Source organism: Podarcis liolepis (genome assembly GCF_965112155.1).
Source record: "Podarcis liolepis genome assembly, chromosome: 3".
NCBI lineage: Eukaryota > Metazoa > Chordata > Lepidosauria > Squamata > Lacertidae > Podarcis > Podarcis liolepis.
In genome coordinates this window covers 62533399-62561185 of record NC_139557.1, presented here as the reverse complement: position 1 = coordinate 62561185, position 27787 = coordinate 62533399, and the positions used below count along the sequence as shown (strand labels likewise).

The following is a 27787-nucleotide window of genomic DNA, read 5'->3' as shown; positions in this document are numbered from 1 at the left end:
CCACTGTTTTTAGACTGTTAGTGGTTTTAACAGTTAGGCCTTTACCAGGGCCAGAGAAATCCCAAGACAGATAAGAAATCAGAGGTTTACATTGTGGATTTTAAATGGTATCTTTTCATTCTTACTCTGTATACAGCTGGTATCCAGCAGTTTAAAATATTTCCCCAAATCTAGAAGGGGAGGGACACAAATCCCCAATGACAATTAAAGCAGGGAGGTAACCAATGTTGTGTCCTCCAGGTGTTGTAGTTTACAACTCCCTTCATGGCTGAGCTGACTGGGGTTGATGGGAGTTGAAGTCCAACACAGGCCCATTAGCCTCCATGAGGCAGTTGCTACACGCGGCAAGCTAAGGACAGCTGGGAGGAGCGGCAAATCTGGGCCTCAAGAAGTGCACCATTCAGTGCTTCATGCTCTTGTCACCTTCAAGTAACATCTAGCAAGAGCAGGGCCACCACTACCACTGCCTACTCCTCTCCAGCCCCCCTTTTCTCTCCCCTGCTGCCTCCACCATGCTGGGGCTACCACCTCCAGTCACCTCAAGTGGGAGGAAGATCCCCACCATTTTCTGTTATGCCTTAGGCAGCAAGATGTCTTGGGTCAGCCATGGTCCAACATCTGGAAAGTGCTGCTTTGACCACCCCTGAAAACACAAAAAGAGCTGCCCAGCTTGGTATGATTGCCACCATGTTTCAAATAACTCTTATCAAAATAAACATATTCCTTAATAAAATGTGTTTGGGACAGAAATTTCATGCCAAGATAAATGTTTGTTTATATACACTAAAATACCTTGATGAAGCTCATTGCAAACCTGTCTTTGGGTTTGTAGAGGGGAAGAAGCCTCCTAGACGTCACAGCAGTTTCTCACAAACTTCATCTCCCAGGTTACTGAGAGGAGCCATGGTGCTTTAGAAACAGTTTAATTTTTATAGTGTAGGCATGCAGTTGTAGCTCTTCAACAGTTTTTAAAAAGATGGTCAAATACATCAGATACCCCAATTCCCACAACAAACAGCCAACCTTTATTTTGCAAATTAGGCTCATCTTAGTAAGAATTTGTTTGTCTAACGGAAACGTTTTCACACATAGTTCCCAAATTAGAGAGACTCTTGACTTTCCGGTGGTATTTTGTGCAACTGAAGCAAAAGGTATATTTGAGAGATTTAATCTTAAATCCTTACAAGAGCCCATGCACTCCAAGCTCATATGCATTATAGTGTTGTTTTTCTTTGGGGAAGGGTCATAACTCAGTGGTAAAGCATTTGTTTTACGTGCAGAAGGTCCTAGATTCAACATCCAGCATCTCTAGGTAGGTCTGAGACCCATCTGAAACCCAGGAGATCCACTGCCAGTCACTTTAGACAATACTGAACTGTATGGACTGCTGCCCTGACACTCTGTTATGTTCCTATGGTTAAAGTTATGGTTGGCTTGTAGCAGCTGCATTTAGCTCATTCTCTATGTGATGTTGTGCTCTGAATAGCAGTCTGTTTTCTGACAGAGAAGAAAATCACTTGAGACCGGTCAAGTAACGATATGTGTTTCCGTTCTCTATCTATGTAACTGATTCAACATGGCTTTCTCTCTCCTGCGTCTTTTGTGCTGTAGCATTCCTGCCATCTCCTGCCATGTTCAATGCTCATCTAAAGCATCTTAAGGGGCATAGCTCCTCTTAACTTTTGTAAAGAACAAGAGCAGTATCACGCAAATGGAGCTCATCACGGACTATGGGCAGTTACGGCCTCAGTTTTAGTTGAGTATTTGGTACGAAGCAGAGTTCAGCCCAGCCAAAAATCCACATGTTGGCTGCAGAACATCATTTCTAATTAAAGGAGAGACTGGTTGAAACATTCTTCTATCTTGTGCTGTCTGTACTTAATGATTTCAGATCAAAAATTGTTCTGGTAATGAAGATTCTGATTCCGATTCTAAATTCCAGTCTCTCTCTCTATTTCTCTCTTTAAATACATGTTTAAATATTTAAAATATTACAATATTGTCAGCATATTTGCTTCATCACAGTATTTATCATTCCAGTACATAATGAAAATAATTCACTTTTTCAAATTGATGGACTCATGTTTATGAAAACTTCTGCCATAACAGATTTGTCATCCTTTAATACTACAATCTTAGGATTATCTACTCAAAAGTAAACCTCATTTCTTTCAATGGGACTTGCGTCCAGGTAAATGTGTATAGATTGCAGCCAAAGTATTGTGACAATTTACTCTATAATCCTATACTTGGTTACCTTAGAGTAAGTCCTGTTGAACTCAGTGGGACTTACTGAGTAAACATGAATAGACTAAACATGCTTTGTCCCCCCCCCCCCTCTTTTTACAGAGATGAACAAAATTTATATAGGGAAATTATATGCCGCTTCACATTTCAGATAAAATCTCTAAGTGGTATTCAGCATCCTCAAAGTATCACAAATGAAATTCATATAGAAAAAATACAGTAAAATGAATTTCATTTCAGAGCAGCACAAATAATTATTAGATAAGGCATCCTCTTAAACATCCATATAAACTGAAAGGACTAATAATAATAGTACAATTTAGACATTACTGCTGTTGTCCAATGTGCACATCCTCTGGGGCCAACAGAGGCTGTCCCTCATGCCTAAAGGAAAACCCCTCCCACTCCTAAAATTAAATTTGAAAGATACTTTCTAGTGTACCAAATAGAAGGTTATTTCAAGCCTAATCACATTGCAGGTTGGTGTTGGGGGAGCTATCTGCAGACGGAAAGGTTAACTATCCCCTCTGAAGCTGTGAAACCCCCTCTCCTTGCTGAAAAAGTCCTACCACCACCACCACCACAATTAGGCTTCAAACAAGTACCGTATTTTTCGCTCTATAACACGCACCTGACCATAACACGCACATCGTTTTTAGAGGAGGAAAACAAGGGAAAAAATATTCTGAATGAAACAGTGGACGTATCATTTTTGTGATTCATGCTGTGGCCACAGACATGTGATCTGATGGTGAATTTGGGGTGACCCAATGCAAAAATCCTGAGAATCCCTGTGGATCCATGCTTTGTAACCACGTTTTTGCACCATTGCAGCCCCAGGCAACAATGGGTGTGTGATTTTTTTGGGGGGGGACAGGCTGTAGCCATGGACATGCTGTGTGCTCTGATGGTGAATTTGGGGTGACCCAATGCAAAGATCCTGAGGATCCATGTGGATCCATGCTTTGTAACCACATTTTAAGTGGGGAGGGAAGGAAAAACACAGAAGGCTAAGAATGCAGGAGAGGGCTATAACGTGAGGAAAGGAAGGCAAAAGTTTTCCCCCACCCACCCACACAAGCCAGCCACTGTTTAAGGATTTCATCCTTTTAAATGGAAGAAAGCATATTTGAATGCTGTGTGTCTCCAAAAACAAAAAGCAGGAAGTCAAATCAGAATTTTAAGCCGAACCTGTAATCTCTCTTCCCTTCACATACATTGTTCCCTCCGGAGCAGGGACAGGATAGAGCGAGGGACGCTCTGCTTTCCCCTCTACTTGCCTGGAGGGGAGGGGCTTTCCCTGCTCTTTGTTCGGACGCTCTGCTTTCCCCTCTACTTGCCTGGAGGGGAGGGGCTTTCCCTGCTCTTTGTTCGGACGCTCTGCTTTCCTCTCTACTTGCCTGGAGGGGAGGGGCTTTCCCTGCTCTTTGTTCCGTTTGAGCAAACACAGCAACGAAACAGAGCAGGGTGGGCAGAGAGACCCTGAGGCAGAATGCAGGGAAGCAACAGCTTTCTCACGGAGCTCCCTTCTCCCTGAAGCGCGGTTTGATTTTTGCCTTATTTTTCGGCTACAGGGACCACACATTCGCTGCATAACACGCACAGACATTTCCCCTTCCTTTTTAGGAGAAAAAATCTGCGTGTTATAGAGCGAAAAATACGGTATTCTATTGTAGGCAATGGAAGGTTTTTTCAAGCTGAATTGAGGAAAGGGTAATTTTGGGGATCATAAATGTTGCAGTGCCTAAAGAGTGCCCACAACTGTTTCTCTGGTTTATAGGTGTGCCCATGCCCCTCCCCAAAGTTGGCAGTCCCTTGTGTGTGCTATGCTGAGCTAGATGGTCTGACTCAACTATAAAGCAGCTTCCTCGGTTCCTTCCTAGACTTGATTTAAACAGAGGCCGGAAAATTTCCCAACAGTAATACTTAGGTGAAGCTTACCAGAACAAATATTACTGAGGAAGCATTAGATCTGATAGCAGAAGGGGAAGAACAGTCAGCGGTAATATTATCAACCTACTGTCTAGGGACTCCAAATTGGCGGATCTTGAACAGTAGCCATCTCTATAGTCCTGCTGACTCTACTTCTTTCGATAGATGTTAATTTTATATACATTAATCTTCAGCACAGCATATCAAATTGTTGGACACATAGCTTTTAAAAAAGGAAAGCTGTGTAAGATGAGCTGTTTTCCAGAAAGGCAGAATGCAGCTTTCATTTCTTAAAAGCTTTTAGAGTGCAGTATTGTTAAAAGCAGTATGGACAAGTGAAGCAGTGATAAAGGAGCTATTTACTTGCCTTGTTTTTTGGCTTTTTGTTGCAAGTTGCATACAAATGTGTTCAGTATTTTACATTTCACTCACTCTATCTCTCTCTTCTCTCTCTCTCTCTCTTTGTTGTAGTCCAACAACATCTGGGTGGCTACAAATTTCCCATCCCTCCGTTAGAAACTTGCAGAGCATATTCCTCCTCCTCTCTCAAATACCACAAGCGTGAAATAGTTCCCAGCTCAATTCCCATATTGGTTATAAGCCTCAGGCCCTGATTGATGCATTTAACAAGAACCAGAGCACCATTGGAGAGGAAAGCCACCTGCTCTCTCCCTGCCATATTTGCATCACAGCCAGCAAGTTACCTTAATGGTCACACCACAATCCTCTACTGTGCTATTTCATTTCTTGGTGAATATATGAAGCAGAGTTGAGACAATAGTCGCTTACTGAAATCTCTGCCTTAGTAAAGCCTAGCCAGAAAATGGTCTATCCACCCACCCTTTCTGCTGCAAAGGACTGTAACAGACTGCAGTTTCCATCTATGCTGCTTACCATGGTTTCTCATTGGATGCAATATACAAAATGGCTTCCAGAAGTTTAATACTTTAGATGGAGTTTTGTTCTCTAAATCTGTTTCACCCATTCTTTGCCTCAGTGCCCAAACATATGATTTGTTTTTTCCCTTGTGGTGTTGGTGCACCTCCTTCCTTTATCCAAGGATTATAATAATTGCCTATTAGCAATCCTGTAGATTGTTGCTAAAATTACTGAACTAATGTGTCTTAGACTTCAAATAATATGCTGCATGTAAGTTGATTATTTTTGTGATTGGAGCCAGGCTTTTTTCTCTGTGATGGAAGAATTCCTTTCCCCCCCCTCTCCAGAGAAAGTGCTGTGATCCAGCAAAGGTTCTACGTGGGAGGAGGGAGGGAGAGCAGTTTTCACAAATTCTGCTTCTCTCAGCACCACCTTCCAGGCTGTTCCAGGCAGTTTGCCAGCCCCCCAGTAGTTTTTCAGAAGGCACAGGGCAGGAGACTGCACAGGAGAAGAGGAATGGATGAAACTCATTTCCTAACTCTTTCCTCTTGCACAGATAGAACTCTGCTAGATACAAGTCTGCATCCAATCCATTATTATTTTCAGGTTAACAAGAATTAAATCCATCCCGTCCATTCTGAGTACTGGTTTAAATTGATATGTGCCCCAAAACATATACAACTGTAAGCAAATACCATTGGGTTTTTTAAAAATGGCATTTATTTGCCCATGGATCTGTGTAGGATTGAGACCCAATGGCTTAGAGTAAAAAGATGTAGATCAAAATGTTTCATCTTAATGTACTGCAGTGTGGCAATCAGGAAAGTGTAGTGTGGAAGCCATGATCTTCATTATTATGGGAAGTGTTTAGCCAGAGCAGTATTTGATACTGACTCTCTCTCTCTCTCTCTCTCTCTCTCTCTCTCTCACACACACACACACACACACACACACAGAGAGAGAGAGAGAGAGGGGGGGGGCGCACATTATTAATGCAATTGACCTGAATGGACAGGAGATACCATTCATTAATTTTATACCATCTCTTATAGACGTAAAACAATTAAATTATGATTTTAAAGCCCTTATTTTTCTGTGCCTCTCATTCCTCCAATACAGGGATGGATTTCAGCTTAATTCATTATACTGATGTGCTGTTTTCTGTTGTATTAAGGTCTGCTTTTAATATGGCATTGTTTATTTTTGATGCAGTTGTATTGCTTTTAAATTGTTTTGTGTCTCTTTGATTCTTAAAACAGAAAAGCAGATGTTTTTAATGTGTCGTCGCAGTCCTTCTATCATAACAGAATATGAACTCCTTTTGGAGTATAAATGATACTTTTTTTAAAAAAAGAGAAGGGTGTATCTTTCAGACTTTAAGGGAAACAATTCATTTTAATGTAGTGCATATGGTGAGATTTCTTGCTGCTATCTTGTGTCTTCACTTTGAGTTGGTCTCAAAAAAATACTAGGGACACAGATTTTTCTGTTTTCCATTCTATTTGGCTGTAACCATTTGAGACTTGTTGCTGCAAATATCTGCGTCTGGTGCCAGATTTTAATATGCTGTGACACTCACATCATCATGTTTATATAGCAGATGAATTACCTTGTCACTCCCTGTACCAGGATTGACTAAATCAGGACATTGCTGAAATATTTTGTTAGATTGTCATAACATGAATTAAGCCAGGTGAAACATAGGATGACACATCTGTATGCAGGGAGGAGAGGTTTGTTATGAATGAAGGTATTTTGCAATTGCTCAAGTCTTCTGCCTCAAATGCATTTTTTACTTACTGTTCCTTAGGATTGTAGCTGCTTGCACTGTATATAAATTAAACATTGTGTTTCAAAGAATGTTGTTTTCTTAGCTGCAGTACCCAAAGGCAAACTCATAAAACAGTTCATTTCAAAACCAAGGTTGCTTTAATAAAAGCAGCACGATTTCTATAAATTAAAGCAGCCTGAAAACAATTCCTTACCATGTCCTTGCAAGTAGATGTGGGTTCTGTGCTGTTTTAACCTATCCTTGAACTAGAAAGCATTGTGAGGATATTAAAAACATGAAGGCCAGTGGTGGAACAACATGAAACTTCATTTTTATATAATTACTGTTATAGATGTAGATGAAACAGATATAGATAAGGAGGGTCAGAATTAGAACTCCAATAATCAGGGTTTATTTTTTATGATAAAAGTATGCAGATTTGATAAACAGAAACTGAAGTGTTTTTAGCAGAATTTAAAAATTAAATATAATTTATTTAAAATGGCAGTGCTTTTTGCTTTTGCATGTCACTAGTACTACAAGTGCATGAAGTTGTCAGTGCCCTGGATTGTATTCAGTTGTGACCATGAACCTCTCATACAAGACGGATACCTGATTTCCACTTGCGCTCTAGTAGCCCCTGGAAATCTCCTGGGAGACTTTTCAGAACAGCATAAAGTATGACACAGAGGTAGCATGTAGACGGGGCTGGCAAAAATTGGATTCCTTGCCTTGTACAAGCAGAAAACTGTTCCACTGACTAAAGCAAAGGCAGCCTTGGATCTCAGCCTTGGATCTTGTATTTGCATTACCGGGAACAGACATTACGTAGCACCTGTAATTGTGCCAATTCTGCTGACTGAAGTGGTTGGGTGGTCACATATGGGGACAAGGTGATTTCGTAGGTTTTCATGTGCTTCAGGGCTTGTTCTAAAATACAACTCTTATTTTTTAGATGAGTTTGGTTCACACATCTGGCATGTTTATTCATTGCTTTGCATTTAAAATTAGTATATGTGCCTTCATTTTTAATGTACCAGTGCTTCTGAAGAACAGTCTAATTAGGCATTTCTTACCCTTTTTTGAACTTGAGCCCATCTTCTATACTTGCATCATCTTCTAGCTCCTGCCCCCCTGCTCTGTGATGTGGGCAGCCATTTTTTCAGTCTCTTCTATGAGATTTCAGGGCTTTCTAGATTTTTCTTGGGGCAGGAGGCATGTCACAAGGAACATTGGTCATAAAATTTAGGATTGGATGAGTGCAAGGTGGCAGGTGCAGGAGCAGCTAACAAAACTTTCATTGCAGAATTGAATATTGGCTGGCGTTAAAACTGCTTAGGGAAGCTAGAAAAGATGCTTTTCAGCCCAGGAGGGCAACTTCAGTTTGACAGTGACACAGCCTTCATTCATGACTGAAGCATAATGCTGCAACAATAACAATTCATTGTAATCTTCATTGATTCCAGAGGAGAAAAACCAAACAAGCGTAATAACTGAGATGGAGTTGTACCGTCTTAAGAACCAGGTTTAGTTTTCAGATGTTTTTAGATCCAGAGTTGCTGATGGATGCCCTAGTGTTTTTGATAACTTGTAGTGACTTTCATCAATGTCAGTTCAGTTGCTATGGCAGCTGCATTGCGTTTTGGAGAGTACTTTAATCTGTGTTGTAACATCCATGCTAGTGAATGGCAAGAAGTGTTTGCATGTGGTCTTGCCTTTTGAAAGGGCCCAGAAACTACAACTGGTTAAGAGTCCATGGGCCAGATTGTTAACCGCTACAGTCTTCCTTTACAGAATGTTAAAAGACATTCAGTGGGCTCCCAGTTAATTTCCAGTCCAGTTCAAAGTGCTGATATTTACATTTGAAGCCCTAAATGTCCTACCTGCTAAAGAAAATCAAATTCTGAGGTCACCCCCACTAAGCTCAGGCAGATGGCTCTTCTTTCCTCTCCTTTGAACTGCTCCTATGGAACTCTCTCCCTAGGTGTGCTTGCTGTGACTTAGGAAAGAATCTGAAGACAGAGTCATTATGACTTCCTACATAGGCATTTGTGTTGCACAGCCTAAGTCACACACACGTATGCAGACTGCTAGCGAGGAGGAATCAGGTTGCTTCTGCACTAGCTTCCCTTTTGAGTAACCAGACTGGTTACTCACTTTTTTATGGAGAACCCAGATTGTGTCATTGAGAAATCATTACATCCCAGTGTTGTGTTTTCTGTCTTAATTGTCCTCCCATCTTTTTATGGACCTGTTGATTTGTGTCATTTAAGAAAGAAAAAAAGGTTAAAATGCAATCTTAGTCCAAACCTGTCAAATGTGGAAAGACAAACATCTTTCAGGGCTATTAATTAAAAGTTTCCTCCTTGCTGGCTCTGCCCTTTCTTCCCCATCCTGTTGACTGTGGCTCTAGGAGCATTATTGAATATCCTGTATATCACTCCTTAGGTAACCTATTTTAGGATTGTGCTATAGCGTTATTTGCCCCTGGTTATCAGTTTCTCCTCCAAAGTGGTGTCTGTACTTTCCATTCCCTTTTTCTTTTCATTTTTATATAGTGAAACAGCTGTATTATCCTAAATCAAAATTTAAACAAAAAACAATGGGGAAATTCCCTTAGCCACATCCAATGGGAATTGATAAAATAGGCTGGAAACTATAAACAGAAAGCTTTTTAAGTAACATTGGCTGAACAGAATGTGCTTCTGAGTAAACATTACTAGAAGAATCTTAGCCGCAGAGAAAGACTTTGGTGGAAATATTAGAGGCTGTAGAGGTTCTGTGTTTGAACTCTACATTTAGATGATTGAAGAAAGGTCTCAGAGGTGCTTAAGGGGATTGAGTGTGGAACCAATCATTTTATTTGTTCTGAATGGATTCCTAGGAAGAATTGTTTCCCAGTTCACAACTGTGGCTTGAATTGTGGTATGGTTTTTTTGTCAGAAGTTGGTTTCCAGTTGGGGTGGAGAGCACCAGCTTCTCAACAGGCGGGTCACTGTTGGTAACTGGGAAGGAGAGGAGAGTGGCAATGCAGCAGAGACTTTTACCAGTGCATTTGCCCCACGCTGATTTCCCTGCCACCTCACCCTTGCATCATTCCTGGCAAGCAATAGTGACCCACCTGCTGGGAAGCTGGGATGGTGGGTCCACCCCACCCAGTGAGCCACTTCTGGTTGTTTTTGAATATTTGACACATTCTTTACCAGCTCTTTAAGGCCACATAAACTTATTGAAGCAGGTTCTGCATGAGCATTTTGCACCCACACAGTTGGTGGTTTTTTTCTTGGTCCATCTTCTTTTATTCCTTTGCTCAAGCAGGGAAATAAACCCAGGAAGCAGCAGTTAATCGTAGCTTCCCAAACTACATGATGTAGTTAATGGCTTCCTAACAAGACGCCATTCAAAAGCTAATTTTAAACAATGACTGTGTGATTGTGAACAATATGGTGTTGTTTGCATGTCACGATAAACCATAGTTAATGGTTTGCTTTGAACATGGAGATTGCTTCTGCTTTGCTCCTACACAAGCGCTAGAAGGAGCGACAAACCACAAGCCTGGCTTAGTGTTACATCGAAAGCAGAATTTGTCATTTGTTTCACTCAAAGCTTGACTCTAAATTATAGTTTGCATAAACAATCCACAATCCCAGGTTTGGATGCAGTTGTAAGGCAAGCATTGTGGTTTCTTGTTACTACTAAGAGAGGAGTACAGTGGTACCTCGGGTTACATACGCCTCAGGTTACAGACTCCGCTAACTCAGAAATAGTACCTTGGGTTAAGAACTTTGCTTCAGAATGAGAACAGAAATTGTGCTCCGGTGGCGCAGCGGCAGCAGGAGGCCCCATTAGCTAAAGTGGTGCTTCAGGTTAAGAACAGTTTCAGGTTAAGAACGGACCTCCGGAACGAATTAAGTACTTAACCCAAGGTACCACTGTAAAGTGGGAGCCATCTGTGTATTCATGGCAAGCTGTTAACTATGGTTTATTGTGATGTATAAAGACAGCCTGTGTATTTTTCTTTGAATTTTTTGACAGTGTTTTCTGACACAATATATGTTCCAGAAGTGCAGCCATGCTCATTTTTGATAGCAAAATTAACAAGAAGTCCTTTGGCAATTTTAAAGACTGAAGTATTTATTGTGGTGCAATTCTTAATAGTCTAGAGATTGCTGAGTGAGATGTATGAGGTTGTATGATAAAGTATAGAATATATTTATATGTTAATAATTGAACTAATTTTAGATGAGTTTTCAGGTCAATAACCATTGATGATACCATGCTGTGAGCAATAGTCTTGCCTTTCCCGATTTCATTAAACTATGTGTGTCTGTCTGGACTACCTTCTTCTGTGTTGATATAAGCAAAGTCCCTCATCATATGTAGCAGCAATATGAACTATTTCCTTAATATTCCCTTAATATTGCTGGCTTTGTCTCCAGAGCAGTGTCATTAAAATTTCATGCATGGAGTATTGGAAATAAACTATTTGGTATATTCAGTGAGTATAGAATGTCATAAGAATACTTAGTGAAACTCATGCCTAGAGCTTATTTCTAACTTATTTAATAAAATATTGCTGAAATTTTGTTCTTTGCGTACTGTATGAGGCCTATGGTGTTTCATTTTACTACAGGTTTACATTTCTGTGATTTAAATCAAGGCTTTGAAACCAACAGGATGTCTCCAGGTTACATAACAAAATGCATGATTTTATGGAAGAGCACAGGGATTCATGTGCCTAGAAAACTCGATGCAGAGAATCTCTACCCCAGGAATTATATAGCTGTAAACGATCAGCAGACAATTTATTCTGAATCTTTGCACATGCAAATGGGTCTTTCGTAACAGACCACTAAAACTATTTCCTTCTTTACTTTTAAAGCACATAGACACGAAACACAGTACAATAATTCCAATAGTTAAACCTCTGTTACTGGTTTACAGCCTTAAGCTTATTATTTGGGTTGGTTTAAAACACAAGAAAAGAAGGGATGAAACCATATAATAGAAAGTACAAATAATCTAGAATAGCTCATCTAGCCTCCATGCTGTTTGCATCTGTTGCTCAGGATCCTGTGTGTGCAGTATAACAACGGCTCACTGCAGCATGGCCAGGCTCAACTGGGTGTAGGACAAGATGATGTTTAGACTGGATACAAGGCAAGGTGGGCCACAGGGTTCTGGCTAGAGCTCTGGGAAACACAGAGCAAGCTAAAATTGAGCCCTTCTCCAGCAGTAGCACTAGGTACAACATAATTGCTAGTGCCACCTGTGCTGCAGGATGCTGCTGTACTTACCCTAAAAGGACTCAACGTTTTTCTACAAAACTCCTATTGCAACAGAGCAAGGGAGGGTCAGGTATTCTAGGGTCTTCTAGAGAGGATAGCAGTGGCACATTCTTGGGCTGGGAAGAGACCACAGCCTACCCCAGGTTCATCTGGTACCAGTGCCTCTGGGGTTGGCCCTGCATGTTCTTCTTTCAGCCTCTATTACCTGATAAGGAGTCTGACTCTCAGTTCATGACACATATGTGTTAAGATCACCTACAAAGACTCTTCTCTAGGTGCTCTGGTTGCCTGAAGACGGGTGGGTGGTGTCTGCTGACAGGACCTTCTCAGTTGTGGTTCCTAGTCAGGGGTGGGGTGCTTGGGAGTTTCACATTTTTTACCTTTAAGCGCCACAGGAGGATCTTTATATCTTCCCAGAACTTTGTAAAATTCTAGTTTAGTTTGATTTTATTTTGTGGCCTTGCTCATGTTTTCTCTTTAATCAAACATTGTGTTGTTTTTTTAAGTTATATTGTCATTGGTTAGTTGTTGTTTTTTAACTACCAAAGATAATTCAATTTCAAATAATTAATAAACAAAATTTTGGCAGTGGCCATGATAAATTTGTTCCCATGGAATCTCATGTGACAAAGTGTCCATTTGCATTACCTTAAAAGGGGGGAGTGACTGCAAATAAAGCACCTACCAGAAGCAACAGGTGTGCTGGACTCAGTAACAGCTCCAGCGGAGGCAGTGGAGCTCACCTGCTGGACAGTTCCAGGGCTGTTAATCTAAAGCAGTGGCTCTGAATCTTGCTCACATTCAGAGAACACTTTCCACGTTGACTGGTCTGCTGAGGGACCTGATCCTATGCAGACAGAGTGCATAGGCAAAGAACGTTTTCCTATGGCTGTGTATTGTCGGTGAAAATTGGGAGCTGCCTGAGTTAATTGATGGATAAAAATATATCGGCACAGGAAAAGGAATTAAGCAGATGGAAGTGTAAATCATTGCCCTGTTTGTAATAATAAATGTTTGTACTCATTGATTCTTTTAAAAGTAGCTTATGTTTGTAAGAACATTTTCAGACTACATCAGGGAACCCTTCCCCCCCACATTGATTTGGCTGACTCTCCTGAAGTACTTGTTTTTGGACCACGTTCAAATACAGCAGCTTAGTCTCTGAATTTAACATTTGGTGCTTTCTGCCAATTTTAAGGAAGTGATTAACCTTGAACTTCCCACAAACAATAAAACCTTTTCAAATACTAGTGGATTTTAAAGTTTATTAAATCGCCATGAGGGGTTCATAGAAGAGAGCTTCTCTCTTTGGAAGATAGGGAGAGCTTTATACCAAGTCGTACCAATGGCCCTTCTAGCTCAGTATTGTCAACTCTGACTGGCAGTAGCTCTCCAGGGTTTCAGAGTGCGAGTCTTTCCCACTGAGCTATGGCTCTTCCCTCTTGAGTCTTGAGATGCCCCCTTTCTAGTATTGGACCATATGGTGTGTACAGGTATCGTTATCTTAATTACTACCCATTTCTTATGGCAGTGGTTTGTATTTCATATGTAGTGGGGGCAATGATTGAATAGGGAGAATATGTAGGAAGAAAAGAGATGGCAAGAGGCAATAAAGAAGGACTGCATCTTTCATAATGGCAGCATGTACTTGGTTATCAGGTTGTGTGTATTCTGTACTAGAATTTAAAATAAAACTTGCTCATGTAACTCAAATTCTACAGCCTGCACAAATAGATGTAACTGCTCATTCTGCACAATCCACTCCACTTCTAATAGCCATGGAACGAGCAGAAGGCCCTGAATTCCTAGCCAATGGAAATCCCGTTGAACCCCTTCTCTGCAGAGTTGCACTGCGTAGTAAATTTTGCCTTGGCTTTTGCAAGGTTTGTGTGAATAGAAGAAATGTGGCTTGACTCAGTAGTAGTGGTCTGATTAACTGATATTCTTTTCTCCCTCTTTTTGTTTTAGTATCTGAAAACTCCAAAGTGGTACAGGACAAAAAAGCTGCTCCATCCAGCCGCCCCACCTCTGCCGCTTTAGGACAGAATGCCAGCAGTGCTGGAGCCAAGCCAGGTATCAGTTTGGGAACTTTTCATTGCTTTCACCGGCCTGGAGATGTATTTTTAAAACCCCTTTAACAATGTATTTCACCTCTTTCACAGGTATTTTCAGTCACAGGTGTCACTGAACTTTTAATTACAGATGGCAACCATTTCATGGGGGTGTGTCCGTTTCTGGTCCCGCACGCATTAGCAGAGCATGTATAACTGTGCCCCCCCCTTCTGCCTCCCGTTCCTCCTCATTTCTGCCCTTTTCCAGATCCAAAAGGACCTGCACGTTAGCGATCATGCATCACTTGGACCTGTATTTTCAGATATAGACAAGAAACATTGAAACAACATAGGCAAACTGATATTGTATTTGTATATTATACTATGCATTTACATAGAGTGAGAAATAGTTCTTGCAAAGTCATGAAACCCAGGGAATTGACGTTCCCTTTAACGGCGTACTGTATGTACAGACAAACTATTCCTTTGCAAAGCTAAACGATACAGCTTAGGGTCAGTCATACCGTGACCAATCTCTTTGTGAGTGTGCTCAGATGCACTTGGGTCTCTGCACTTCCAGTGCTGAGTATTGTAAATGTATTTCATAAGCACCAGGTGAAATGAAATTCTGTATATGCTCAGTCTCACACTCCAGTTTTCTTTTGCTTACTTTACAGGATTCAGAGAACAAATACACTGCTAGGCTTTACTGAATATATTGTCCTAGCTGCACATTTCCTTTTTTTCTACCCTCTGGCAAGCACAGTGTTAAATGAGTCAGGAAAGAGTTCACTTTAACAACTGTCTGAATGCCTTCTGTTCTTCAGCTCAGATTTGAAAGGCAGTTCATTATAAATTGTGAGAAATAAAGGACTCTCAAATCCTGTGAAATGTTTCATTCCCCTATTGCATATCTTAAATTTTATATATCGAGTGACAGGACGTCAGCTGGTCAGTTGTACCCATAACACAGTTGCTGGCACCTGGGCATTCTGCCAAGTAATTAACCTTTCATTCAGTACCCCTAAAACAAAAGTTATAAAGGCAAGATCTATGGCTTGTGACAACAGAGGAAAATAAGTCTGCTTAGTTAAATAATGCCACCATCTTTGAGGTCTGAGAAGTACTGTGTATGAAGAGTTAGCTTTTGTTCTTGAGATCACGATAGTGTACAACATATGCTTTCACATGTGGTTTGCATGGAACAAAGCATGCATTTTCTGGTAAATGCTGCAGTGTATACAGACTGTTGATATGTAATTTGAGCAGTTTTTTGGACCAGGGTTTTTAGCACTAAATAAATAAATAAATAAATCCCTGAACATCTAACACCTGAGGTTGGATCTTGAGAAATGGTGGTGGAAGAAGGGGTGTGGAAGGTGACTTTCTGACTCCTTTCACCACCAGTCACCCCCAAAGCCTTCAAACAACCTCACATGAAGGTCAGGAAACCCTATTGAATAGGTGGAGCTTCAAGATAGGGGAATAAAGATGGAGAAGATAATCCTGAAAACCGGACAGAAGCCCCTTCCATCTACCCCTTCCATCACTGGTGTTTCTCTGGATCCAACCAATGGCCTGTTAAGTTCCCACATAGGTAGAAATTCAGTGTCTCAGTAGTTTCACTTCACACTGAAGGGTGGAGCTCATGTGAATGGTTGCTGGTCTATAAGAGAGAGAGAGAAACCCTATATATATATGTTTTCTATGTGAAAGGATTTTTATATGGGAACATCCAGTCCCACCTGCTTTCTGAAGTGCTGCAACACAGACAGAAGCTGACCACCTCTTTGGGAACCGGGCCTTAAGTGTTATTCTAAGAATTAATTGGATGCCATTCACAGTGGTTCTTTTTTTTTCTTTAGACAGAGAGATCCCAAGTTCATAGCAATTAAATATGTGAAAGTGATGATATGTGAAAGGTCTTAAATGATAACATTACAGTTGCTTGTTAATTGCTTTTAGAATGTTGCTTTTTCTAATATGACATCTCAAGTCTTCTACTATTTTACAGACCCTGCGCCAGTACTGAAAGTTGATGAAAGGCAGCGACTTGCTCGAGAACGGAGAGAAGAACGGGAAAAGCTGTTAGGTGAGTCATACTCAATGTACTCTTTCTAGCTGGTGATTCTCATCAGTTATAACATGCTTGTCATTTGACATCTATATTATACATTAAACAGCATGAGTTATAAGACTATAATTAAATGTGTACTTTTAGCCATAAAAATAGTTTATGGAATTTAATGACTAGGTCTCTGAGGTCTGGTCAACACGTGGTCCTAGCACATAAGTTGTACATGTGCTGGAGCATAGACATGTCCTCCTCACATATGATCTTGTGTACAGAGAGGGATTTCTGTTCATACAAGAAAGTTCAGCATGTGATGGAGCAGAACATGCCAACCCAAGTCTTGTTGTCAGGCATACATCGGATAGAGTAGTGTTACTTAGCACGGGAAGTACATATTGTCATTAATCTGAAAAAGACTTTTGTGTGTCTTGGTTCTACTCACACAGTAAGTGCAAACTGGCTGGAGCTACTGCAGGTTCTGGAACGCTATTGTTAGCCTCCATCCATGACATTTCAAAATAACCAACGTCTTTGCCTGCAATAGGAAATACATTGGAGAGCCATGTGAGCCTTCCACCTGTACAGGGCACAGCAGAAAAGGCTGTCTTGCCCAGTTGCTGCCCACCTCTCCTCAGGTCATGGGAAGACCTCTAAAGACTATCTAAGTGTATGAACTGGTTGCCGTACATTTTCTTATTGTTCACATTTGAAAAGGAAGCTTTGCACCTCCCTCAAGGGTATTTCTTCTCTGAAGTTCTAAGGTTGAACTCACAGTGTCCCACAAAAACATAAATGCTTCTTCCTTTATGGAAGAGGCAGAGATCTACTGAAGGCTCCTGCTGGAGGAAAGGAGGGAAGATGGTTTTCACCAATTTTACTCCCTTCAAACCCCCAATTCTATTTCCCTTACTTTTCCAAAAGGTTTTTCTCTCCCTCCTCCTTCCGGTGAGAGTGTCCTGTGAAAAGAGTTCTACTTACAGGCGATCTGGATCAAAGTCATCTTGTTTCGTTTTGGGATGGGTTTTATTTTTGACATGGTTTCATAGCAAACTACTGTATTTTTTGCCCTATAGAACACACTTTTTCCCCTTCAAAAATGAAGGGGAAATGTGTGTGCGTCCTATGGGGTGAATGCAGGCTTTCACTGAAGCCTGGAGAGCGAGAAGGGTTGGTGCGCACCAACCCCTCTCGCTCTCCAGGCTTCAGAAAGCTATCCGCAAGCCTTGGGAGCCCGGCGGGAACTCCCGCCGGGCTCCCCAGGCTTGCGGATAGTAGCCTGCATCCCGAAGCCTGGGGCGCACTGAGCAGCGCGCCCCGGGCTTCGGGCAGATATCCGCAAGCCTGGGTATCCCTAGGCTTGCGGATAGCAGCCTGTTCTGGGGGCTGGGGTCGGGGGAAGCTCGGGCTTCCCCTGTCCCAGCCCCGCGCCTGGGGGGAAAATAATTTTTTTTCCTTTATTTCCCCCCCCCCAAAATAGGTGCACCCTATGGGCCGGTGCGCCCTATAGGGTGAAAAATACAGTAAAATATGATGTATGCAGAACCTTCTTATTGCAATGGTATTATAAAGATAGTCAACATGGTGAGCCCCAAATGTTTATAACTACAGTTTCCATTATTACTGATAATTGAGCAAGCTGGTTGGGGCTGTAATCCAACAACATCTGAAATGCAGCACTGGCTGCCCTTGTTCCATAAGAAGGATCCTGTTGGATCAGGGTGAAAGATCCCTCTAGTCCGGTGCTCTGATTCCCAACAGTAGACAATAAGAGGCCTCGGGCAAGCAAAGCCTACAAGCGGCACATGAAGGAATAGCCCTTCTTCCTGTAACAGCTCTTTGACGACGGGTGTCTGGTGGCATCTCACCTCTGAACCTGGAATTTCCATGTAGCCGTTATGGCTAGTAGACTTATCCTCTGTGAACTTTTCCACTCCCCTTATAAAGCCATCTAAGCTAGTGGGCATCACCATATCCTGTGGTAGGAAATTTCATAAATTAATGGTGCACATTGTGAAGACATACTTCCTTTGTTTGTCTTATATTACCTGCCATTGGATGACCTCAAGGTCTGGTTTTATAAGAGGAGGAAAAAAAGATTTCTGTCTGTTTTCTCCATCTTGAAGTCTTATGTTGAAGCTCCCCATATAGAAGAGAGAGTAAATTGATATCTACTAATCAGCTAAGTTCCCCGCGATGGGGTGAGCTCCCGTTGCTCGGTCCCTGCTCCTGCCAACCTAGCAGTTCGAAAGCACGTCAAAGTGCAAGTAGATAAATAGGTACCACTCCGGCAGGAAGGTAAACGCGTTTCCGTGCGCTGCTCTGGTTTGCCAGAAGCGGCTTAGTCATGCTGGCCACATGACCCGGAAGCTGTATGCCGGCTCCCTTGGCCAATAAAGCGAGATGAGTGCCGCAACCCCAGAGTCGGTCACGACTGGACCTAATGGTCAGGGGTCCCTTTACCTTTACCTTAATCAGCTAAGTTAGTTTCTACTAATTAATTTTTGAGAATTGTTGTTTTGTGAGTGTGCTACAAATCGTGGAGATTCCCAGTCATTTCACAGATCCACCATTTCTGAGGTTCCTTGGCTAGGAACCATGAGGGTTAAGCAGGTTTGAACATATTTTAACTTTTTCTTCTGGCTATACCCAGAGGCATCTGAACTGCCAACCATTCAAAGGAGGAGGAGGAGAAAAGGTTGTTTTTCTTCTTATGTGACTGCAAAGCACAGTGGCTGCCACTCTTAATTTTTGAAAAATGTCTTCCTCAGTATGATGTCTGTCAACTTGCCATATTTTTAAATATATCATAATGGCACATTACAGTTGCCTGCAGCTGACCCTGCTGGTGGTGTTTCTTTTGCATTTCAGAAAGAAGGGTAGAAGGCAAAGATACAGTTATTTCACACTCTAATCAGACCCTGCACAGTATTATATTTAGACCATAAAGCATAATTGCATTGGTTTGACAGTACAGATAAATAAGCAGTATAAAATTAACAGCAGATAAACAAATTATCTATCTATTTACCTGTCAAATCTGTAAATCATATGCTCTCTCATGCATTTGGACATACATTTCTGCAAAACAGCTGTGTTTTTCATGTTTCTTCTCTTCCGTTTATCTTTGCTTATTACTTAATAATTTGATTCCATGTACTATAGAACAGGAAGTTGTCTGGCACTAATCCAGGCTGTTCATCAGTCAATCTGGTTCTCTTTGATTGGTTTGATCATATTGCCCAAACTCTCAGGATTCAATTGAACAGCATGGCTCAAACTTGAAGGGACAGTGCAAGGCACCAGAGAAAGCAAAATAGGGACTTGAAGCAAAAGTTCCATTTCCATCTTGGGGGGGGGGATACTAGGTGAAGTGTCCCTCATATTTTACACCCAGTGAGTCTGGTCACATGCCTTGGACACCTTCAGACTTGAATTCTGCAGTGTGGTCTGTGTGTGGCTGTCCTAGAAGAGTTTTTAGAAACTGCAGCTGGTGCAGAATGCTTTCTTGGACCATGTTACCCTGGCCTTATACCAGTTGTGCTGGCTTCAGATTCATTTCAGGGCCCTATTCAAGGTGCTGGTTATTACTTAGAAAACTCTTAAATGGCATGGGGCCAGGATAGCTGAAAGACTCCCTCCTTCCATATGAATCTAGCTGTGGTTTACTATTTTTTTCCTGAGGGTCCTGATTTATGCTGAGAAGGTGCTTGTAGCATCCAGCTTCTCAGTTAAGTAGCTTTCCACAGCCCAGGGCTCTCCTGTTGTTTTGAACTCCAACTCTCATAAATCCCACCATGCACAGGAAATGAACAGGGATTATGGGAATTGAAGGCAAACAACACCTGGAGGATTTTAGGTTGGGGAAGCCTGGGTTAATGCTTTATTTTTATTTTTATTTTATTTTATTTTTGGTTTAATGCTTTATGGTTGTTAAGCTGACAAGTCATGTTCAAAGGTGCTTTCCTTTTTCCTGATAGAAAATGTAGCAAACTGCCTCCTCCCTTTATGTAAACTGTTCTTAGAATAATACACACACACACACACACACACACACACACACACACACTCTATTAGCAGACACCTTACACAAAAACAGTCCCAAAGCACAACAAATATACAACATCTTGATACCGAAATGACAGCACCAGCATAAAACCAGCATTTTAAAAAAACAAAAACAGCTGCACAGTAGTATTTATTTACGTAGATAACTCACCCAACTTATACTCACCCTGCTTCCCTGAAAGGAGTTGAAACAGCAGATAATTGCTTTACGCAGTCTGGCATTCTAAAAATATTCAGTCTGTCTCAGCAAGCTGCAGGAGTTGTGGGATTTTGTAACACTTCATTTAGAGCGTAAGTGCTGATGCCTTGTTCTGTCTATATAAATTTTGATGTAGATCAGTTTTTCACTCCAGTTGCAAATAGGCAGAAATGCAATTTAGTAAGGAACTAATTCCCTTCCCTCCTCCTGAAATGAGCCTCGTCACTAACTAATAGAAGGAAAATTTCCTAGACAGGGTAGACCAACCCTTGGGGTCCTGTGGGCACATTTGTAAAGCAGGTGTTGTGGATATCACACACACTGCAACCTATTCTGTTGGCTACAGTATAATGCCAGTCTTAATTTCAGAAGGGAGGTGGAACCTGTGGACACCAGGGAAGGCCTCTGCAGGCACATGTGTGCCCTTGGGCACAATGTTGGTGACTGGTGTACCCTATTCAGTTTCTTCTTCCACTTTCTAAAACTATTTTATTGGTCATCCAGGAGAAATGGTTATACAATAGAGTGAAACCTTAAAGTCTCTCTTTGCTAGAGCTGCATGGTTCAGTAGATGTATGACTCGGTTTGCAGCAGTTTGTTATGGAATGACTTTCCAACATACAGTATCTTTTTTGGAAGCTGCAGTGGACAGAGTATGACTTCCTCACACAATTAAGCAGCAAGGAGACTGGCTCTTTCTTCGGCAGGGCCAAAACAGAACCATGGAGCTGGAGGTGGCATTGTAGGCCATCAAGCTTGAGGCAGAAAATCCAGAGCTAAAGCATCCCCAGGAGATGGCCATCTAGCCTCAGCTGCTATTGCTACTTACTTAGGAGCAGAGGAGTGAGGCAGTGGCCAGGTAAGCGCAGTGCAAAGGCAGCAGCAAAGCCAATTTGGTTCTCCTGTTAGTGTATTTGCATCATACCAATCTCCCTACAACCTCACCCTTTATCTCCCAGTAAGCAATGGCAGTGCAAACAGCTGGGGGTTAGGTGAGAAGCAGCTCCGCACCATGCTGCCCACTACCATCCAGATGTTCAACTGGGGCAGCAGGGAACACTTTTTTGCAGATGCAAAGAGATATTAGGTTTCTCCTTTTCAGCTATAAGACAGACTCATGTGAGTCCCAAGTGTTTGGAAATACAAAATCGGCAAAAAAAGTTCATGCAAACACTTTCCAGCATGATACACCAATAATTTGCCTGGTTTCTTTTTTCTGTGGAGAAATTGCTTAAGATAGGACAATGGAGCCTTCTAAATTAATTTTAAATAATTGCATTTACTGACATTTTTAAATTCATTGACTGTTTAGAGGCAGTGTATGAAGGATGATTCTAGGGTTATGATGATTAAGTTGTAATGATAAAGTTTAATAATAATAAAAACTACAGGGTTTATTAAAAGGCAATAAAAGATCAACAGCATTTTTTTGTAACTTTCTCTGTTATGGCAATTGAATATTATGCCCATGAGAGTTATTGTCTATAAAATTATTTCCACTTGATTAAAGACTATATAGTATAATGAACACAAGACTATATAATGAAAGTTAATACTGTTGATCAGATTAGGGTGTTTTTTTGTGTGCAAGCTGTCTTCTAGATAACTCTTTTTTCTATCACCTGCTGAAGTTGCCAAGTCCATTGTGGACCTTTTGGAGGAAGAAAAAAATGTTGCCACTGAGATGTTGGAGGCAGCCTTGGCTTCAAATCCTCTCTCTCTTCAGGATAATTTAAAGTCAGCAACTGTTATGTCTTGCAGATGGATGAGAAAGACTGTGTTTAGAGGGGAAGAAATAGTTAACTATTAAGGAAAGCAGTTGATGTATCCCCAGTGGCTATGTCTAGATTTAGGCTATGTCTGCATTGCAGTTTTATTGCCGCTTCACTTTTATCAGCTTTGTTTTGAATTCCACAAAACGTATTTCTGTTTGCTTGAATATTCTTCCCAGTTTATCTCTTCATCAAGAAGCCATCCTGTCTGTGTCTGTACGTCTTCAGACAATTCAAGATTCTTCATTCGTTTCTTTTTTGCACTTAATTCCCCTCCACCTAAATTCTCGTCAATGATGTGGGGGTGGGGGGGTTGGCAGTGGGCCATGCTTACTTTTCAATAAGGCCTTTGTAATTTTTATATTGTTTCTCACTGTAGAGGTATCAGGGCAATGGAGCAATGATACAGGGCAAACCATAAACAGAGGAGGCACAGGGTTCTTTTTATCTCCTGTTTCCCTTTTGCACAATTTCCATCCACATACATTTCAGAGCTAGCTTAGAGCAGGCCTTGCAGAATCACACTGGGCTTCTTGCCCTCACTATGCAGGCCATCTGCATGTTGCATATGTTGTAAGACAAGCCAAATGTAGACAAGCGCTGAATGACAGATGAGATTTGGAGAGGGGGTAGCATTATTAACTTATGGCTCAGTCAATATTTATTCCCTGAAGCAATATTGACTTACCACCCATGAGTTTCTATCACTTGAAACTTTTTTCATTTCAAAGAGCAGCATTTCTAACTTATTGTTATTATAACAACTTTGTATTAAGGATTTTTCATAGGGCATAATGTATATACATTTACATACAGTCATTTCTTTAAAGACCATCAGCAGTAAGATACTTCTGTTAAGCTTTATTTTCTGGTATAACTAGATCCGGAAGAATATATATCAAACCCTTGAAAAATAGCATCCTTTTGATTTAGTTATTAAAGGTGGCATCCTTCATCAGGATACCTGCAGTAAAGGGCAAGATGGCATCGCCTTCCCACTCAATGTACAGAAGCTGACTAGACTGCCAGTTAAATCTTACTTCAACCCTGGCAGTGTTATCCAGCTCGGAAAATATGGATGTCTTTATTTAAGTTGATGTGTTATTTTGTTTTGTTTTGTTTGCTTGCTTGCTTTGTATATGGTGTGGTATAACAACCTGCTGCTGCACCTTTGGGTTGTTAGTAACGGTTGTTATGCTACAATAACTAACAAACAGACAGACACTGGTGACAATATAGCATTCTCCATCTTGTGTGAGACAGCGGGCTTGTTGAAGGAGTCCTGGCTGTGCCATGTAGCATGCAGTGCTCTGTCTCCCATCAGAGGGCTGCAGCTACTGCATTTCCCGCAATTGCCCCTCTTTTTCCTAATGGTAGCATGCCCTCCAACATCCCAGTGATGAAAATGAAGATGGAAGTTCCGTCGGCATGCCCCGTATACACAGCCTCGGTCATGGCAGCCAAGTGGAAACTCCACCTTCAGGGGCAGTCTACCCACCACTCCTCTCCACCAGCACCAGGCACTGAGCACAAAGATTCTGAATCCCCACCTATCTTTCCCGTCTGGTACTTGAACTCCATGGAGCCGTTGCCTGGCATGCCCTGCTAGAAGCACTCCTTCTGGCTGGCAGCAGGAAGGTGAACATCCTGCAGGGCTGGCAGTGGTGGGTAGGCCTTGATGAGGACCCTCTGGGTGCCCCCAAGAGCAGCAGCAGTAGCCTGCTAAGATGGGACTGTGCACATTTCTCTCTTATTTAAAATGTGCCAGCTGACTTGCGTGGCACCCAAGAATGAGCGTCTTTGAGTTCCTCACTCTTGCAGGAGACCAAAAGACAGGACATTCCGGGATCCAATCAGAAGCCAGGATGGCTTTTGTAATTCCGGGTTGTCCTGGTCAAAACAGGACAATTGCTGAGGGCTGGCCCTGTACAGTGCAGAGCTGAATAATAATATCCAGCTTCACTTCCCCCTGCTCCTGTCAGGTTAAGCTGGGTATTCAAGTGTAGTACTGTAGTAATGCTAATGTTTCTGTAACTGGAGGAACAAGCGATTCTTGTTTTGCTGTCTGGATTATCAATTATTTGCATTTTGAAATGAACTGTAGCCCGAAAGGATGCCATTGGTATTTGCTTAAGACATAAGCTAATTTATATAATATATCAGTGCTTGCAAGCTAGAATCTTACCTAATGCCATTGTGTTCTGCTTCAGTTCATAAGAAGAGATTTTTAAATAGCTCCCTTTCTTCAACTACCCAGCCGAGATACTCAGAGGAAGATTCTTTGAGATTTCAAAGTGTAAATTAATTTCTTGGCATTCACAGTAGAATCCATAACTTGCCATCAATCTATAAGACAAAACTTATTACCTTGTTGGCAAGCCAGTGAGGGGTGGTGGAAGTTTAGATAAAAATTGTATCAATTGCTTTTTTATTTTTAGCAACTAGAGTTTCAGGTCACCTTCTGAAAATGTCCCCTAATCAGAGCCAGTCTAGCCTGTTCTCTGTTCTCAAGAACTGCAGCAGGACTAGTTAAATATTGATCTAGACTGCATTTAATTTTATTTGTTTTGTGTTTCCTGTGCATTTTAATTTTGTTGTGAGCTGCCTGGAAATGGCAGGGTATAATTTTTTGAATAAATTAAGAATATATCATATATAATAGGTGTTATTCAAGTCCATGTTTGCACTAGTGCAAGAATCAGCACTAGCACAAGGGGGTTTCCCCCCTCCTGCTCCCCCTCACTGTCCCCAAATATGCTCTGGAGGATAGGGAGAAAATTCAGATTTAGGGGAATACAAGGGGAGGTGAAAGAAAGAGATGGTTTCATTGTACGAGGAGAAATTCTTGCTCCGATGACACAACCTGCTTAACACTTTGTTGAATACAACCTATTATTATAATGCACTATCATTCCTTTAGGGATAAACAAAAACTTACTCTAAAAAGTTGATGGTTGTGTTGTTTTTTCCTTATTAGTGTGTAATGCTATACAAATTTAAGAAATTTTGCCTAAGCCTCTTTATAAAAAAAAAGTTACAGATCTTCCACCTTGTAAGTACGCTTAGAATCACATCCTTAATGCTCCTAAACATTTTAGGTCCAGAGTATCTCAGAAAATGCACCCTAATTTCCAGATCCCTTCTAGGGATGTTATGAAATTACATTCATGAAGACTTCCCATCAGATACTCTGTGTGTGTGTGTGTGTGTGTGTGTGTGTGTGTGTGAGAGAGAGAGAGAGAGAGAGAGAGAGAATGAATGATACCTGAGAGCAAAACAATTTTATTTTAATGTCCTAAAGTTACAAAATTAAAAGCCTAATACTAATGGAGGCAATGTTGGCAATTCTCAATCTCTTAAAAGTATGTATGTAATAAATAATAATGGTTCCCTTGTCCTTTTTGCAAAAATAACTCTTCTTAGATTATAGTTATTAAATGCTAAAGGAAAGTATGTTTCAAAACATCGTTGATAATGTGGTAATTTAGCATCTTTTAAAACAACGCCAATGGTAGAATTTCCGCAAATTCCCAAGGTAATTCCCCTCTCCCATCCATTATTATGCAGAAGGGCTGTTAGTACATGTAGATAACACAGAGCTAGATGGACCAGTGGTCTGATTCAGTATAATCATGCTCCACTCTAGAAGGTTTTCATAGTGTCCACTTACTGTTAATTTTTAGTACTTGGATATAGAATCCAACTTCATAGCTATTTATATCAAAGCAAAACATCACCAATCATTGAATTTCTAGTCATGGGTAAAATAATGTACAGTGGTACCTTGGGTTACAGACGCTTCAGGTAACAGACTCTGCTAACACAGAAATAGTACCTCGGGTTAAGAACTTTGCTTCAGGATGAGAACAGAAATCGCACAACGGCAGTGGGAGGCCCCATTAGCTAAAGTGGTACCTCAGGTTAAGAACAGTTTCAGGTTAAGAACAGACCTCCAGAACGAATTAAGTTCTTAACCCGAGGTACCACTGTAATAACCAACCTTATTGCAACTAAAATGGGAAATGACCTTAATACTAGAGTGCTGTTAAGGTGTTCAAACTGGGAATATTGCCAGGCAAACAGCATTGTAAGTGAAATTTCCTTTGTTGCTGTTTAGCGGCAAGGGAAGCTGCCTGGGTAGAAAAAGAAGAAAGAGCAAGGCAATATTATGAGAAACACCTAGAGGAGCGCAAAAAGAAATTAGAAGAGCAGAGACTAAAAGAAGAGAGAAGGCGAGCTGCAGTGGAGGAAAAACGCCGACAGCGGATAGAAGAGGACAAGGTAAGCGGAAGTTGAATTTCTTATGGGAAGTTGAATTTTCACCTTCAGCAGTGAAAACACATTTACTTTTTTGCCACTAGCATCAGTGTGGGCTCCTTCCTGCATTCTTCCCATTGTGTATACAGTTTTAGATGTATTTAGATTTTTTTTTGTTTGTTTTATTGCTGGTGTGTTTGAGGCCCTGGGCTCCTTTGGATGGAAGGTCAGGATATGAATTTAAGAAGTAAATGACTTGCAGGTGGGCAGGAAAAGTCTGTGAGCCTCAATGAGCAGCAATGACCACCCATACAGCAGGATGGGTGTACTTGGTGGTTCATGCATGTCTCCATTCAGAGTGGCTCTTTGGGCACACCTGAAGATGAACGCATTGTACCCTTGTTGATTGCATTGTTGTTGTCAAAATATGGCTGTATCTGTTCAGACACTTAGCTGTGTGTTATCTCATTAGGAGCGCCATGAAGCGGTCGTGCGGCGCACAATTGAGAGGAGCCAGAAACCGAAACAGAAGCAAAATAGGTGGTCCTGGGGAGGTGCACTTCATAACAGCAGCAACATTAACAATACAGGTAAAACAGGAGACCAGGTGTCTCAGCCTGGCTCCCTGTCTTTGTGCTAATATGGGTTTATGGACTGTGATTGAGGAAGCTTGTCCACTCTTCTTGCCTTTTATGCCTAAGCGCTCACAAATGAGAAATTGAACTAATGCTTTAAGAACTGACTGCTCTTTTTTGCTCCATCTGTATTTGCACTTAATTTGCTTTGTTCGTCTCTTTCTCTCTCTTTCTGCCTGTCTCTTCTCTGACCTTGTGTCTGTGTGCCAGCAGTCTTTCGGTCTAAGCCAAACTTTTGAAAACTCATGTACTTGCCGAACTTTATTAATATGAGTATTTTAGGGAAACAATGTGAATTCTTATATAAAAAGTGGAAGCGGGGGTTTATTTTGTTGTTACTTTAAAAGCCAGTGTTTGGGTGGGTGAGTGGCGGGTCCACTCATCAGCATAACTAATATTCATTAACATTGAAAAGCTTTTTAAGTAGTTTTCTCCTTTCCTCTGAAAAAATTCAGTTTGACGAAATATCAGGTACAAAATAAATCATGCAGTATTTTCCCCAAGCGCATTCTGTGTATGCAGGCGTCATGTGATGGCTTTAATTCTAAAGAGATGCCCAGTACGCTTTAACATTAGGAATTTGCATATATATCGAATATGTTCTTCTACACAAGCTC

At 41.2% G+C, this 27787-nt stretch overlaps 1 protein-coding gene across 6 annotated transcripts in view; it reads left to right on the top strand.

Moving 5' to 3' along the window:
- The window catches only part of MAP7 (microtubule associated protein 7), a 96635-nt gene that overhangs the window by 41882 nt on the left and 26966 nt on the right, over positions 1-27787 (top strand). For all 6 annotated transcript variants that reach the window (XM_083498120.1, XM_083498122.1, XM_083498119.1 and 3 more), the window contains exons 2-5: positions 14086-14190; positions 16183-16260; positions 26396-26559; positions 27008-27125. In XM_083498120.1, coding sequence (XP_083354246.1) covers positions 14086-14190; positions 16183-16260; positions 26396-26559; positions 27008-27125 — 465 coding nt within the window. The remainder of the gene's footprint in view (positions 1-14085; positions 14191-16182; positions 16261-26395; positions 26560-27007; positions 27126-27787) is intronic.